At 40.9% G+C, this 15,923-nt stretch overlaps 2 protein-coding genes across 4 annotated transcripts; one reads left to right on the forward strand and one right to left on the reverse strand.

Annotated features, from left to right (window-relative positions):
- Positions 1-4,757: 4,757 nt before the first annotated feature.
- Positions 4,758-12,747, reverse strand: sdha (succinate dehydrogenase complex, subunit A, flavoprotein (Fp)). The gene is made up of 15 exons (XM_028581124.1): positions 12,642-12,747; positions 11,912-11,992; positions 11,127-11,288; positions 10,743-10,886; positions 10,139-10,303; positions 9,862-10,010; positions 9,604-9,728; positions 8,093-8,261; positions 7,779-7,974; positions 7,504-7,675; positions 7,050-7,168; positions 6,180-6,291; positions 5,939-6,069; positions 5,555-5,668; positions 4,758-5,429 (listed from the first exon to the last, which is right to left on the reverse strand). The coding sequence occupies exons 1-15, from the start codon at positions 12,702-12,704 to the stop codon at positions 5,343-5,345; spliced, it is 1,989 nt and encodes a 662-aa protein (XP_028436925.1). The 5' UTR covers positions 12,705-12,747; the 3' UTR covers positions 4,758-5,342.
- A 218-nt stretch (positions 12,748-12,965) lies between these two features.
- Positions 12,966-15,482, forward strand: LOC114557179 (coiled-coil domain-containing protein 127). Of its 3 annotated transcripts, none has more exons than XM_028580539.1 (4): positions 12,966-13,038; positions 13,571-13,716; positions 14,125-14,369; positions 14,723-15,482. In XM_028580539.1, exons 2-4 carry the CDS (start codon positions 13,581-13,583, stop codon positions 15,167-15,169), a joined length of 828 nt encoding a protein of 275 aa, XP_028436340.1. In that variant the 5' UTR covers positions 12,966-13,038; positions 13,571-13,580; the 3' UTR covers positions 15,170-15,482. The 3 variants fall into 3 exon arrangements, with proteins under 3 accessions (XP_028436340.1, XP_028436341.1, XP_028436343.1); XM_028580540.1 differs by having other exon boundaries at positions 12,974-13,038; positions 13,574-13,716; XM_028580542.1 differs by lacking the exon at positions 12,966-13,038 and adding an exon at positions 13,089-13,256 and having other exon boundaries at positions 13,574-13,716.
- Positions 15,483-15,923: the final 441 nt, after the last annotated feature.

Genomic DNA, 15,923 nt, shown 5'->3' on the forward strand with positions numbered 1-15,923 from the left:
TGCACCAATTGCAATCTTAATTCCAGTTGAACACGAATGCACAGCTTCACACAAAATCAGCAGAGAAAGTGGAGCCAACATGGCTGACACAGCCAGTTGCTCCATCAGTGGCTCAGGCTCTATTTTAAAAGCATAGTGTGTTATGTATGGCCTGGGGTTTGTATGTTATGCATCGTAATGTCTGTATGTTCTTTTCTTTACCAAAGCTGAAAAAGGAAGATTTTACTATATATAAAATTTTCTTTATTAATAAAGTTAAAGTATATTGAGAGAAAAATCCTTCTGCTGTCTGGTTTATTTACATGATTTAAATCTGACAAGTGACAGAGCCCAGGTCTAGTGTAGGTCCCTGCAAAGCTGAGAGTGGCACTATTGAACTTAATCTGCATCCGTCAAATGTGTGACTTCTATGTGCACTAATTGTGCTTCTGTGTACAGTTTAAATATTTGATTGGTAAAAAACAAACAAAAGCATACTCATTCAAGCGTATGTTTACCTCTGTAACCAGTGTTTCTCAAGTTAGATGTGTGAAAAAAGGCTACGTGTTTCAGGTAGAGGCTCAGGTTTCAGAGAAGTATATAAACGTGATATAATAACAGATAATACTTTAATACTTTTGCAGGTATGACTGCTAAAACAGGTATTAAATTGCATTCTGTGATATATATATATAAGAATATATCCTAAATGTATGTTAGTAAAGTCTGCAGAAACCCTGTTGTGGAAGGAGATTTCTTCTTTTATTTCTTCTTTCATTCTGAGGTTGTCTGCATGAACCTTTGTTCAGACATTTTAACCGCTGCAGGGGATTTTGTGTGAGTAAATAGATTTCCTGCATAGTGTCAGATACGTCTGACAAAGAACTGGCATGCTTTTAATACGTCAGTAGCACTATGACTTACGGGTAGAGAACGGGTGTGAAGAAATATCGGCACAGTCAGACATTTGGGAGTAATGAGTTACTGAAAATGTTCCAAGGCTCACGGTCAATGTTTTGCCTTCATCTCCGGCTCTCCCAGCCCCACCCTCACTTCCTCCTTTTAACTTTATTATTTATGCTTGGACAATTGGATGTCCTGCAAGACTTTGGAAGAACAATACTGGCATAATGACTTATTCTCTTTCTTTTCCTATGTACTATTGTCCTAGTCAGCTACGAGTTTCGTCTTTATTCTTTTCATGTTTTTCTGCAGCCGTGGTCACCACACTAAGCTCCAAACTGAGGCCACGGTTATGTAACACACTGGCTCCCCATTAACTGGCTGTTTTTGTACTTAAAGTTTTTGCAATCATCCTAACCATCATAAGATCTTTTTTTCTTTTCTTTTTTTTATCACCAGAAATGAGCATTCGGCCTGTTAACTGCTCAATCATGTTTCATTTTCTCCTTAAAATGTTTGCATCAATGCATCAATAACATAATAATAATATCTGCCATTTAACCAAAGATGACCCAGCACAGACTGACTGAGCATGCAGGAGGCCCTGCTTTTAATGCTGTGAAGAGGAGGGTGCTGTGGTTAAAGTGATTTGACAGGTTTATAGTTGTTAACGTTTCCCATAATGCATCTCCCTTGGAAATAGGGCATCGACATTTCTCAAGTGGCTTTTCTAATAACTACTGCGTTCCTCACTCTTGTGGTTGTTTCACTACCCGTGTTTTTGAGAAGAGCTGCACTTTATAACACTTCACGTTCACACGATGCCTCCCAGACATGTCTGATAAAATAATCTGTTATTTATATAGTTCAAGTAGAAAGGAGAAGAATGTAAGTATTTTAAATTGAAAATTACTGTAGCAAAATTCATACTTTTAAAGGTCCCATATTGGAAAAAAGTGAGATTTCCATGTCTTCTTGTTATTATAAAGCAGGTCAATGTGCTATATAAACACTGAAAGTATCAAACGGTCACACAGCCCATATTCAGAAACTGTGCCTTCAAATGAGCCATAAGGTCTTGTGATGTCACAACTATACTATATATACAGTGGTGCTCATAAGTTTATGAACCCATGCTAAAGTTGACTAAAAAGAGGAATAAACAAATCATCTTTTGGAAATTGATCTTAATGCCTTAATCTAAAAAATGAGGAAAAGTACAACCTTTAAGGACACAAATTTTCTTTGTGAATGAATATGGTATCGTAAATAAATAAATATTCTTCCTTGAAATACAGGGGGCATAAGTAAGTACACCCCTATGTTAAATTCCCATAGAGACAGGCACATCTTTATTTTTAAAGGCCAGATATTTCATGGATCCAGGATACTATGCATCCTGATAAAGTTCCCTTGGCCTTTGGAATTAAAATAGCCCACCCCATCATCACACACCCTTCACCATACCTAGAGATTTGCATGGTTTTATTTCAGTTAGCCTAATAGCTGGTTTGATTTGCATTGAGAGATGATTTTATGGAAAGCACCCCATGCCAATCTCTAGAATCTCTCTCTCTAGAAAGTGCTGCTACAGTGCCGTTACAGTCATTCCCTGGCTGCAATGACAGTGCAGAGAAACCTAAAGAGCAGATGCTGAAGACCCGGAAACACTGACCTATCAGAGCAGACTGGGCTTAAAGAGACAGGCGCTGAAACGGAGCATTTCAGACAGAGTGAATTCAGGTATCTTCAGACAGACAGTATGAGGAAAAGAATGTGTTTTTTGAACATTAAAACATGGAAAAATGTTCTATGTTCTATCCAAAATGGACCTTTAATATCTAAATTGCCGTTGCAAAATGAATACTAAGTTACTTTGCTAAAAGTCACAGTGGGTTACATTGCATGATAAATGTGGCAATTTGTAGCTTCTATTTCCCATTAAACTATGTTGTATAATTCATCATAGGCTTTTACATCCTTATAATTAACCATAATACATACTTAAAATATACATGAATTTAACACACTCAACTGATCCTGTCTCACTATGTACAAGCTGCAAACATCCAGTAACATGAAGGTTTCTCAGCAAATGTTGTTATCTTTACCTACATTCGCTTTGGTGAACCTCAACGTCACATTGCAGTGACTTCAATTATGTATGCCGACTTGTGTTAATATTTGCTCTCTCTTTATCTAGCCAGTACAGGTGTGTGATGAATGAAGGTCTTCTGGTAGGAGATCATAGTTTGTTAAATTCACATGCTGATCATGTTTCAGAAAGTGTTCCATAAAGGTACAGATGGTAGTAACTGATTCCACACAGGGAGTAACCAAGTATTTTATTTCCATTCTTTACTCAACAACAATCCTTTCATTTTCAGTCATAGTGCGGGTGCCAACTACCCACGTCACTTTCAATGCCGGCCTTTCTGGGTTTGGCTTTTACAGCCGGTCAGGATATGAAACAGGTTCGGGTTACTTCAGTGTTTGTTCAGTGATTATTTACTTCCACCTGCAAAAGTTTCCACTAAGGTAAAACAACTGCATTTACAGCAGGGATGATATAAAAGAACTGAACCTCTCACATGATAATGTTAAACTGTAACATTGTTGTGGTAAGATAACCTAATCATCTACGATACATACACATGCTGCTTAACCACATAACAACGCTGCTGCAGAACTTCTGCTTCAACAATGTGCTGTCTGCTGCCTCTTAGTGGCCATAAACAGGCATTAGACAAAAAGCTGAAAGTCATAACTCAAAAAGCACCCAAACTTGTATGTATACGTCTGAAATAGTCAACATTGTTACCTACATATGGGATTTATTATAGGGCTTTTATCATACCATTAAAATATGCAGAGGTTTGTCTTGTGTCCATTTCCTGCCTACTGGAAGAAGACAAACCAGGGGCGATTCTAGGCTCAGCTCCTGATGAGAATGTGACACGGATACAGTGCCTTGCAAAAGTGTTAACCCCACCCTCTGCTAAATCAGTAATTTCAATGGATAGCAATGAATATATGCATTTATTACTATAACAGAGGATAAATGCAAAATATTGAACATATGAAAAAACTACAAAAGTCCCTTTATGGACTACCAGAATCAAATGAAATGAGGTGTAAACAATAAATAAATAAAAAAATAAAACTTTCCCTGACTGGGTTACAGGTGCATAGCATTGGCAACACAGGATATTAAACCTGTTTGAGCTCCCCTAAAAAGGCTCTAAAATCACCACTGAGACAGACCAAAGTCTCTTGTTTCTATGCAAAGTCTACACTTTATTGAACTTTTTTTTAAACAGGTAAATAAATGAAGTCCCCCTTTAACGATTCAGTACAAGAAGCATGGCATGTGAATGTGTGCAATATGTCAAGTGACAGCATGGAGCACTTCCTTATTTCTGGATTTGCAAAAGATGTGGGTATTTCCAGTTAGTAGGGATGTCCCATCAATTCTACATCACACACAGCTTTGATTTGATGGCAAACTGCTGTTATCACAGGTGCTCTGAAGCACTTATTACTCATTACTTTTGGAAGAACATAATGAGCAACCTTAAAAGCTCTGTGTACGTCACAGCCCTTACTGGAATTTATCCTCAGTTTTCAGAGAAGATAACAGCAACCCCAAAGTGTATAAAGAACAGATGTGGCTAAAAACATACACACATCTAGCTGCTTAACTTGGTTAACCTTCAGAAGTATGAACTGTAGATAGATAGATCATCGGATTATCTACTAAGCATGATATACATTATGTACTTTACAAACTGATCCATACGCATAAAGAATCACTAGAAAGTATCGTGATTTATCCAAGACTAAAAGGCCATAATCAGTGAGAAAAGACTACCTGATACTTCAACAAGATATAACTCATGTTTATTGCACATTTCTGCAATATTTACATGCTTACATGCTTAAAACCTCACACTGTGGCTTGTCGGCGACGACTCTATTTCAAATTGCAATAATTTCTACCATCTCTTCACTTCAGAAAGCAAAAGGAGAGAAGTTATAATTAAAGACTTGTAGATTAGAGTGTCATTACAGAAAGCGAAGCGGTGAACCGCATGTTAACTATTCTTTTGTTCTTCAGATAGGGACTGAAAAGTCACCCACTTGTCTTGAGTGCCTCATAATAATGTATATACACGACATACAAGACAAGCTTGCACAGTACGAGAGGTCACAAGAACCGTGTTGAAATCTATCTGCTGCACACAGATTATATCAAGGCCACACACAGAATACAGGAAGGTGCGACAAATGGAGTTTAAAGTCAAGACAGTTTTGTATTTAACTGTTCTAAATGGATACACATGCGCAACCACAAGCACAGTTTGTCTCAAAATGTCTATTACAGGAAAGTGATCTTTATAAATAGCAGATAAATGAGTGAGTTAAATGTGAGAGGAGAGGGCAGAGAGGGAAAGGAGATCTTAGTAGGAGCGGATGGCAGGAGGGACGTGGGCACAGTCCTGTTCATCCAGAGAATGGTCAATGACGGGACGGTACTCCAGGGTCACCTATGATCACACAAAAACAAAAATAAAATCACATATTACTGACTCTACCGGCCATTTAAGTTAGTGACTGGAGCAGCCTGATGTCCAGCTGTAAGCACCACGACACACACTGTGAGGGATCGTACCTTTCCAGTCTTAGGGTCGACGTAGGACATAGTGTGTTTCCTCCAGTGCTGCTCGAAGGGCTTCTTCTCCTGACCCTGCAGGGGCTTTGCGTAGTCGTACTCATCAACACGGTCCTGGAACATAAAACTATGTCAGAGAGACTGGCTGCAATACAGAGTAAGAAGTTATATTCGCTTATTTATGCAATTATCCACACATACAAAGAAAAATACCAATATACTATAATACTGATTTATAATCAGGAGAGGGATAGAAAAGGTTAAGAGCAAACAATGGGAGGTAACAGAAAGAACAGGAGAACATTGGCAGAAAGATGGATAGACAGAAAGGAGAAGCAGAGGGGAAAAGCACTGCAAGGACAACGGATAAAGTATGGTGCAGACCTTGAAGTCCTCTCTGGCGTGGGCTCCCCTGCTCTCCTTTCTCTGCTCAGCACTGTGGATGGTCTGGACGGCATTCAGCATCAGATTCTGAAGCTCCAGACTTTCCACCAGGTCTGTGTTCCACACAATGCCTAGAGGAGAGGAGAGAAAAGGTATTTTATGACTATGGCACCTTTTTTTCAGAAAGAGGCTGACAATACTGTAAAGCTGTCAGAAACGGGCACACAAAGCGGCGCAGTACCTCTGTCAAAGGTCTTAATGTCACCCAGGGTCTGGTAAATGTCGTCCATCTTTTCGCATCCCTCCTTCAAAACAGGGCCGGTACGGAACACTGCAGCGTGGCCCTGCATGGTCTGGAAGGAAAGGCAGGAGGAGCCACACATGATTTATGTTTGTCTGTTTTTAGAAGTTTCTGTGGGCCTTAGTGAAGGAAACACAGGATCCACACAGGCCTGGTGATAATGTGAGGGACCTCAAAAAAACACTTCTACACTTCTCATTAGGGGTGACAAAAGAAATCAAATCATGTATGCATCGTGATTTTATTTTCCTCAGAATCGATATTTTGTATTTATTTTACCAGTGATTCACCTAAATATTTTCAGTTCATACGGTACCGCCGACGGCGACTACATCATATCCTTTCCCAGCAAAACAGACCAGAAGCAGAAAATCCATGTTCTGTACTTCTTTATAAAATGAAATAAATGTCAGATTGACTGACTGACTGACTGACATGTGATGTGCATTCTTTTTAGAAAACGATTAGTTTTTAGAAATCATGATATATTGTCTCTAGGCGTTGTTATTCAACGTTTGTTTTTGTTACACGCCGACTTATTGGGACGTCGTCTTATTCACCGTATCCCCCCCAGTTAGATAAGTCCATACATACCCTTCTCCTCTCTGTGCGTGTCCTAACTCTGTCTGACGCCCCCACCGCTAGCCTAGCTTAGCACAGATCCTGGAGGTAACCGGCTCCATCTAGCCTACGGCTCCCAATAAGTGACAAAATAACGCCAACATGTTCCTATTTAAATGTTGTGATTTGTGTATTTGTGTAGTGTGTGTGTGTGTGTGTGTGTGTGTGTATGTGTGTGTGTGTGTGTACCTTCTGCATGTTGAGCCTGATCTCGGAGGTCCTCAGGCTTCCGTTGGCAAACCTCAGCCTGTCCAGGTTGGCCACGGACTCCTCTCCTGCACTGGGCGCCAGAGGGGACAGTTTCTCTCCTGAAGAGAAAACAAAAAACACCAGAGTCAGCAGCGAAGCAAGCAGGTAATGTGTTACACTGGAACACTGATGCCAGATGATATGCTGTCTGTCCTGCATTACTGGGGAAATTCATCTTACTCAAAATGATGCCACCTGATTTTTCCTTTGTCTTAAATGAGCATTAGAAATATGACATGACCCTTTTACATCGATCTTGATAAATGAATTTGTTATTTGTCCAGTTTGATTGACAACATTTTTTTTGCATTATAATGCACTAGTAGAGGAAAAAAAAAAAAAAAAGCAGAACTTGAACTTTTCATTGTAATAAAGCTGGAACAGAGGCGGTCACCAGGTTTGTGCTCCTCGGCGATGGTGAGGGCGCAGGCTCTGCCGAACACCACCAGGTCCAGCAGAGAGTTAGCGCCCAGCCGGTTAGCACCGTGGACACTGGCACACGCCGACTCTCCGCAGGCATACAGTCCAGGAACCACCTTGTCGTTTCCGTTGGTATGAGTGATCACCTGATGGAAAGAAAAAAAAAAAAAAAGATAAGGAGGTGTGTCACTTTTGTCGTTGAAGTACTCCAAAGAGAGCGAGGAGGGAATGTGTGTGCACATTACCAACCTGCCCCTTGTAGTTTGTGGGTATTCCACCCATGTTGTAGTGAACTGTGGGCAGGACAGGGATGGGCTCTTTAGTGACGTCGACTCCAGCGAAGATCATGGCCGTCTCGGAGATACCGGGCAGCCGGTTGGCCAGCTGCTGGGGAGGCAGGTGGTGAAGCTGCAGGTACACGTGGTCCTTCTCTGGACCAACTCCCCTGAAGGAACAAAGACAGACAGGAATAAAGATAGGATTTACATTACATGTGCATGAAGTATTACATTATTGCAAGCACAGTTACATCACACACACACACACACACACACAGTCCATACCTGCCCTCTCTGATCTCTATGGTCATGGAGCGGGACACCACGTCTCTGGAGGCTAGGTCTTTGGCGTTGGGTGCGTAGCGCTCCATGAAGCGCTCGCCCTCACTGTTGATCAGGATCCCTCCCTCACCACGGCAACCCTCTGTGATCAGACAACCAGCTCCGTAGATCCCTGTAGTAAAGATTCACATGTCTGAAGGGATTCCCATTTTGAGACACCGTTCAGTTGCTCTTTATAAATGCAGATATTGCCGATGTGTTGTAGTAAGCAAACTTTGAGCTTAATCCTGGGTCTTTAGTACGACAGTAGTGTTCTATGTGTGGTACGTTATTCCCCTAGGTTACCATGGTAACCTGTACTCGATATCTAACCTGCTCTGGAACTAAATTTGTTCTGGTTACTGTTATGACACAATACTGTTACCAATAAAAACTATAACAGCGTGCTTTGGGACTTAACAGTGATAAATATATTTACTCAGCATTAACAATGTAATTTTACTCCAGAATATATCTCTCTCTCTCTCTCTCTCTCTCTCTCTCTCTCTCTCTCTCTCTCTCTCTCTCTCTCTCTCTCTCATTTGAAAGTTGTTACTTTTTACCCTCAAATTATTTGTATTGCTTATTCATTCAATGCTATAGTTAGAAAAAGGAATAAAAACATGAGTAATCAAGATTTCTCTGATATAACACTCTTGACAGCATTTTTACACAACACCCCTCGGCTAGTTAAGCTACTGTCTTTATTGTTCTACAATAAAGACAGTAGCTTAGGTTCAGGTTCTACAGTAAAAAAAAAAAAAAACATGACTAATGAGAATGTCTACAGTTATTCTGTTGGTTCACTCCAGTCTTCACAGCATAGACTGTAAAATGTAAACTATTTTACTTATATAAAAAAGGTATGCTGCATTTATGTAACCAAGCGTTAGCAAAGTTGGTGCATCATACAGTATATAGAAAGGCCAGAACAATCTGCAGTGACTCAGCCTTTAGTGACCTCCCACAGGCCACATCACAGGTCGACTTCATACATAACTGAAGAGTCCGGTGTCAAATGTCCAGCAGGAACCAAAATAAAGATGACCACTTGTCTTTATATAAGCAGGGTCTGCTATTAGAGCTCAATGTAAACAGAATTAGGAAGGTGAAATACATGTAGGAAGCATTAACTTACAAACAGAGGTAATCAGTGCTTACACCTCTCAGTATCTTTTAATTTGCCTGTAGTAAAATTAAAACTCAAAAAGGGGAACAGAGGATGGCAATAACCACCAGACATAAGGACAAACAGACGGTGAATGAAACACAGCTGGCACCATTTATAGTCTCATCACATTTTTACAGCTAGACAATAAAATAACGGACTTTAAGGCGAAATTACTAGAAATAATAAAGAGCATGTATGTACGTAGCTGTTGTGAAGCTTTCAAAACCGGCTTTTGGAATTTATTTTGTTGTTGTACTATTTTATGAAGTGGGTTTAATAAAGTTAATATGTTTATTTTTCTCACCAGTGGGATGGAACTGTACAAACTCCAAATCCTGGCAGGGCAGGCCAGCTCTGGTCACCATTGCATTTCCATCTCCTGTACTAGTGTGGGCAGATGTGCAGCTGAAATAGGTTCTTCCATAACCCCTGGAACAAAAGATATAACTCATCTATAAACTTCCATACACGTTTGTCAATTGTCTCATATCCACTTATAAATAAATGAAGACAAAGTGTCTACTTTTTCTGTTTTTTTGCAAACCGTGAGTGCGATACCTACCCAGTAGCAATGACCGTATTCTGGGCTCTGAAGCGGTGAATAGAGCCGTCCTCCATGCAGAGAGCGATCACTCCTTTACACTCTCCGTTTTCCATCAGCAGGTCCAGGACAAAGTACTCCACAAAGTAACTGGTGTCGTAACGAAGTGACTGAACAGAAGACAGAAGGAAATACAGATAGATAGATAGATAGATAGACATGAACTCCATGGACTCCATGGTACTTTATGTAACGAACTGAGTAAAAGAAAAGATGCAGAACAAGTGTGTGGACTTACCCGTCCATAAAGTGTATGCAGTAGTGAGTGCCCTGTCCTGTCTGCTACGCAGCAGCAGCGGTGGGCCTGGCCTCCTTTTCCAAACTTGAGACTCTGACCGCCAAAGGCCCTCTGGTAGATCTTCCCATCTTCAGTGCGGCTGAAGGGCATGCCAAAGTTCTCCAGCTGGAAAAGAGGCATAGCAACTTGAGGTTGAGATTTGCAGCTGTGTCATACATGTAGGTAGAAAGAACCATGATGCTGTGACGCAACAATGAAAATCTGTTAATTAAAAACCTCACAAAGTAACATAAAAATACAGTCTGGCTGGATGCCCGGATAGCTCAGTTGGTAGAGCGGGCGCCCACATGTAGAGGTTTACTCCTCGACGCAGCAGGCCAGGGTTCGACTCTGACCTGCGGCCCTTTTTTGCATGTCATTCCCTCCTCTCTCTCCCCTTTCATTTCTTCACCTGTCCTGACAATAAAGGCCTAAAAATGCCCAAAAAATAATAATTCCAATCTGGTAAAAAAATCTGATAAAGCCTTACTTCCGGCACTCTCTTAATCTCAATGGCATAAATAGGGCAACTGTTGTGCGGGTGTATGGGTGCGTGAAATCTTACCTCCACTACGGCTGCAGGAGCCTGCTCGGTCATGTAGTGGATAGCGTCCTGGTCTCCCAGCCAATCAGATCCCTTAACTGTGTCATAGAAATGCCACCTCCAGTCATCACCCTCCATGTTGCCCAGAGCTGCATTGATCCCACCCTGTGAACCAGGACATTGTTCAGAAATCCAATGCAATTAAAAAAGAAAGAGCTCTAATGTTGATTATATGTATATGAAGCCTTGGATTTACATTAAAAAGAAAATCTGTATGGGGTTGTGAGTTTGTTAAATCCCAATCTAATGAATGCAGAGGGATTTCAGCCTGATGAAGTTCTGCAGAAAACAAAAACATAAATAAAATCCTCAATAAACACTTAACTATTATTACTGTTATTATACCTGTGCAGCGACAGTGTGAGACCTGGTGGGGAAAAGCTTGGTGACGCAGGCAGTGTTGAAGCCAGCCTCGGACAGGCCAAAGGCTGCCCTAAGTCCTGCTCCTCCAGCTCCTACCACCACAGCATCAAATTCATGATCCACTACCGGGTACTGAGTAGAAATCTGAAAACAATAAAGAAAGTAAACATCCAATAATGAGCAGCTCGCACATAATGGAAATCATTATAGTCAGGGAGTGCTATGAGTATGCATAGTTTAAAAAAGGTGCTGTAGGTAGGATTGCGAAGATAAAAGGACAACCAATTTGAACATCGACAACTTCTCAGTCCCTCCCCCTTTTCTGCTAAAGCCCAAAACTAAGCCCCTGCCCCCACAAGGGAGAATGAATGCATGTGCATGAGCAGTGATTGACACGCAGTTAGACACCCTTCCTGGCCCTGATTGGTGCATCTGAACAGAGAGTGGTGGATTTAGGTGCTGCCTGAGGAGCTGGATTTTTTATTTTTAATTACCTGCTTCATGTAGTTCTACTCGAACATAGGGTCAGTTTCAGCAAATATGACAGAAAGTTAGTTTTATAAGTCTTACCTACTGCACCTTTAATTCCAGTTTAAGGCCACTAGTGTATATAATTAAAAGGTAGTAACTTTGTTATTGACACCTGATGCTGCAGTGAACAAAATAAGTACTATAGACTCACATTTGTATCATCTATAATACCATATCATGCAATCACACTAATAATCCTAATAAATGTTGATCTACACAAGAGTAGATAGACCTACATCATCTGATATTTTGGCACTTTTCTTGCCATAGATGGAGAAGTGAAAATTCCTGGATCCCTGAACTGCAGCAGCAGGGACCTGGCAGAAAAGAAAACAATTTATATAAGTGGAGAAATAATACAAGAGCAGCACCATTGCAACATTAACCACATTAACCATGCCTGCAAAACTTTGCCTACTCTTCGGATACGCATATACCGTTATGTTTAATCACATATTGAAGGCAGCTTTACATGCAAATTCCTAATAACACTTCCATAACAATCCATAAAAATACAGTATTAATAGTTAATAGTTGCCTCTAAAGATAGTCAATAGTCAGATAATAGTCAGATATTTGCAGTGTATCCTTTAACATTTGGCTATCTTACTCACAGTAGCGAAGACTGTTTTCCACAAGGGCAACTAAGTAACTCTTATACAAATGTAGACACAAATACAGTTTACTGAAAACATGTATCTCTACTTATAATGTGAAACAAATGGAGATGATACAGCTACATATAAAATTTCATTAGATTAGCAAAATGGCTTTTCTTTATGGTGTCATATTGAAACACCCTGATAGTTTCATAACACAGGTTACACAAGCCATAATCTGCCGGTTACGAAAGCTGAAAGTGCTGCAGAATTCTTCCTTTCAGCGTTAAAAATAAGACAATCAAAACGCATAAATCAAGCACACGTAGATATATGAGATATTTAGTATCCATCTGCTACTACTCACTGATTTAGTTTTAGATAATACCCTCTTAGAGAGGAGACGGGAGGCAGCACGAACACTCGCCATGTTGTCAGTTGAAGGACCTATTCTGAGCTACGGCAAAGGATAAGCTATTCCGTAGCAATGGACCAAACCAATCTCAGAAAATGGGGGTATGGCTTATGTTACACCTGATGGTTATACTTTAAAACCCTTATTAACGTGATTATACTGCAAAAAACAGCATTTATTTTTATACAAAGCATCCAGATAAATACATATAGACTTTAACTTTTACACCTAATAGGATCTTTATACAAGTGGCCTCCCACGAAATACCCCCGGTCGGTATAGATGGACATTTGTATAACCAGGGTGTGCAGGAACAAATGCATAAGTGACCTTAGACTTTTCATTCAAGGTGAGACACAGCACCATATATATTTTACAGACTTACGCCGACTTGTAGTCGGATTTACAAAACTATTTTGTCCCGTGTTTTGTTTGTATGAAATAATCTAGCAGGCAAGAGCCAGCAAGCAAAATGTTAGCTAGCATGTTAGCTCATAGCTAGCTACTAGCCTTGTTTGTGGTTAGCTGGGATGTCAAACTGTTGTTGCTGCCTGTCGCAGTGTTTTGGTAAATGCTTACAGGCTAATTGTTAATAAACTTACACATCTTTAGTGCTTAGTAGCAACACCATTTCACCAATGACCCACATTCTGCCAAGACATGTTAACGTTTTAAAATAGCTTTCTAGTGAGTCCAAAGACAGGCGATTACTGCAGTGTGTGATTGAAAATGCACTGCTGCTACTTTAGGAGCATCTTTTCTTCTGTTTTGCAAAATTTAAACATTTATTATAATGTCAATTCAGAGGAGTCTATTATTACTGATGTTTTTGTCTCCCATGTGTGTGTGTGTGTGTGTGTGTGTGTGTGTGTGTTTTACAGTAGCCTCCATATGAACAACTTGAATGACCCCCCCAGATGGAACATCCAACCAGACCACAGAGGAAGGGGGGCGGGGGCGGGGGCCGGTGATGGCAACCAATGGAACTACGCCCTGCTGGTCCCTATGCTGGGACTTGCTGCATTCCGTAAGTTACACAAAGAGATGTGTCTGTGGTGAGATAAGAGGCAGATCATTATGTGTGAGCTATGTGTTTATGTAAGCTGTTTGAGTTTGTATGAGATCCACCTATGAAATGTGTGAAGTTTTTAGTAACTAACTCTCTGGAAAGTGCACAGTCTTGTATAAATGTGTAATACACATCTTTTCTTATGAGATTGCCAAATGACATAGGTAGACATTATATAAAAAAACATATCCTCCTTCTTTCAAACGATGAAATGCCACCTGTCTGTATTGGGCAATATAACAAAAAAATAATATCTGAAAATGTAACTGGAGGATTTGTCAGCACTCCTAATTCAATGCAGATCCTAAAAAAATAGCCAGTAGTTTTTTATCTCAAAAATGTTTTTAACTTCCACCGTGCCCTTAGGTTGGATCTGGACCAGGGAGTCTCAGAGGGAGATCCAGAAGGTCAGAGCCCAGTATGACAAAGACGTGTCCACAATAAAAAGCGAGATGGAGGCAACGTACCGGGAGACACTGACAGAGAGGCGCAGGGCAGTAGCTACGCTAGAGCTGGAGCTGGAGAAGGAGCGACAGAGGGTCAAAGGTTACAAGCAGGCCCTGGTCTCACAGAGCCATCAGCTGATGGAAGAACGGAAACAGTTACATCAGGTAGAATCTTGTCTTGCTATCTATTTCTGATATTGTGCATGTTTCTCTTCGAACCTGTAGCCTCTCCTGCACTAGTCCAGACCTACCTCCACTGCACTGTGTCAGATATGGAGTATGGTCTGGCTACAACGCCAATCTACTCTGCGATAGGGGGGAAAAAACGCTCTGGCTTGTTTGTATTTCATTAAACCAATCACAACCGTCCTGGGCGGCACTAAGCCGAGACAGCGAGAGCAGAGGGACATCCGGCGGCTTGAAAGACTCGCCGGATGTCAGGCTTTATCCCAGCAATGTTCATGCTTTGAGCCAGACTACTCCTGCATAAACCAAAACACTGTCTTGTCCCTTACAAGGAGCGTGAGGTCTTGGAGGAAGAGAAGCAAAGGCTGGTCAAGTCCGGCGCCGCAGGGGCGGTGCTGCATCACGCCCTGGAACGAGAGAACAACTGGTACCAGCGAGCCACGGCCACTCTGAAGGAGCTAGAGGGTCAGCTTGTGGAGCGCCAGAATGCCTACTGTTCCCTCGTCCAACCACGAGACCAGCGACTGGAGATGGAGAAGAACATGCTGCTAAAGGTCGTCAAAAACCCCATCGGTGCGGAACTGGATCTAGAGTCCGATCTGAAAGATATTTTTAAGAGAGATAAGCACTGTGCGGACCTGCTAAACATGGACAAGAGGAAGAATGGAAGCCTCATGTGGGTGTACCTCAAGTACTGGCAGCTGCAGGTCACAGTCCAGAAACACAAGAGAGCTGAAGAAGCCATATTAGGAGAGAAAATCCAGTCTCACGCAAAGTGACAAACACAAGCTCGTGTTTTTCCACTTGACTTTGAAGAAAGTTGAAAGTATGTGGCTCAGGAATGGAAAATGCATGTATTATTTTGTATGATTATCTTTACTTGATAGGGATGTTATGGAAGCACACAGGAGGTAAGGCCAACAAGATAATGTTCCACATCTGAAAGTTCCTCCCTTGATCTCAGAGTTGAAAAAATAAAGGGGCATTTTGTCAAGTTTTAAGCTTGCTTAAATACAATACGGTATTACCTAGGGCTGCTCCCTCTTAGTCAACTAGTCAACTAATCGGTTGTTTTGGTCTTAGTCAACTTAGATTTCTATAGTCGATTAGTCATGTTTTATGCTTTTTTCATGCTGAATGACTTATTTCCAAGAAACGTACGAGCACATCTCTGGTAAACACAAGAATTAAAGTGGTGCTTTAGCATGGCTCTTCGCGGAGAAACTCAGATTTACAGATCGTCGATTAAATCAACTAATCGATTAGTCGATACAATTGAATGAGTGTCGGTCGACTAAGAATTTCTTCAATTGAGCACAGCCCTAGTATTACCATAACTTCAGAAGTCCCAGTTAAGTCTCATTAGCTTTCAATTAATGTGTGAAAAATGCATAATGATAAAAATGCACTATCCTACAAGTGGTATCCATATTGGATGCACATCTGATGTTAAATACATAGAACATTTTGTCGTAACATTTGTGTCAAATAAACTTCTCCTAGTGCCATGAATTACTGCTACCTTCATATATT

This window comes from Perca flavescens, chromosome 6 (assembly GCF_004354835.1).
Source record: "Perca flavescens isolate YP-PL-M2 chromosome 6, PFLA_1.0, whole genome shotgun sequence".
In the NCBI taxonomy this organism is placed as follows: Eukaryota; Metazoa; Chordata; class Actinopteri; order Perciformes; family Percidae; genus Perca; species Perca flavescens.

Bases quoted from the DNA above. Each gene is read 5' to 3' on its own strand.
- LOC114557179 (XM_028580539.1), top strand. From the start codon at position 13,581: ATGAACAACTTGAATGACCCCCCCAGATGGAACATCCAACCAGACCAC. The intron at 13,717-14,124 runs GTAAGTTACACA...CCGTGCCCTTAG, and splicing joins GCTGGGACTTGCTGCATTCC to GTTGGATCTGGACCAGGGAG. The intron at 14,370-14,722 runs GTAGAATCTTGT...GTCCCTTACAAG, and splicing joins AACGGAAACAGTTACATCAG to GAGCGTGAGGTCTTGGAGGA.
- sdha (XM_028581124.1), bottom strand. From the start codon at position 12,704: ATGGCGAGTGTTCGTGCTGCCTCCCGTCTCCTCTCTAAGAGGGTATTA. The intron at 7,676-7,778 runs GTTGGTAATGTG...TCTTTCCATCAG, and splicing joins CCACAAACTACAAGGGGCAG to GTGATCACTCATACCAACGG. The intron at 6,292-7,049 runs GTACACACACAC...CTTTCCTTCCAG, and splicing joins TCAGGCTCAACATGCAGAAG to ACCATGCAGGGCCACGCTGC.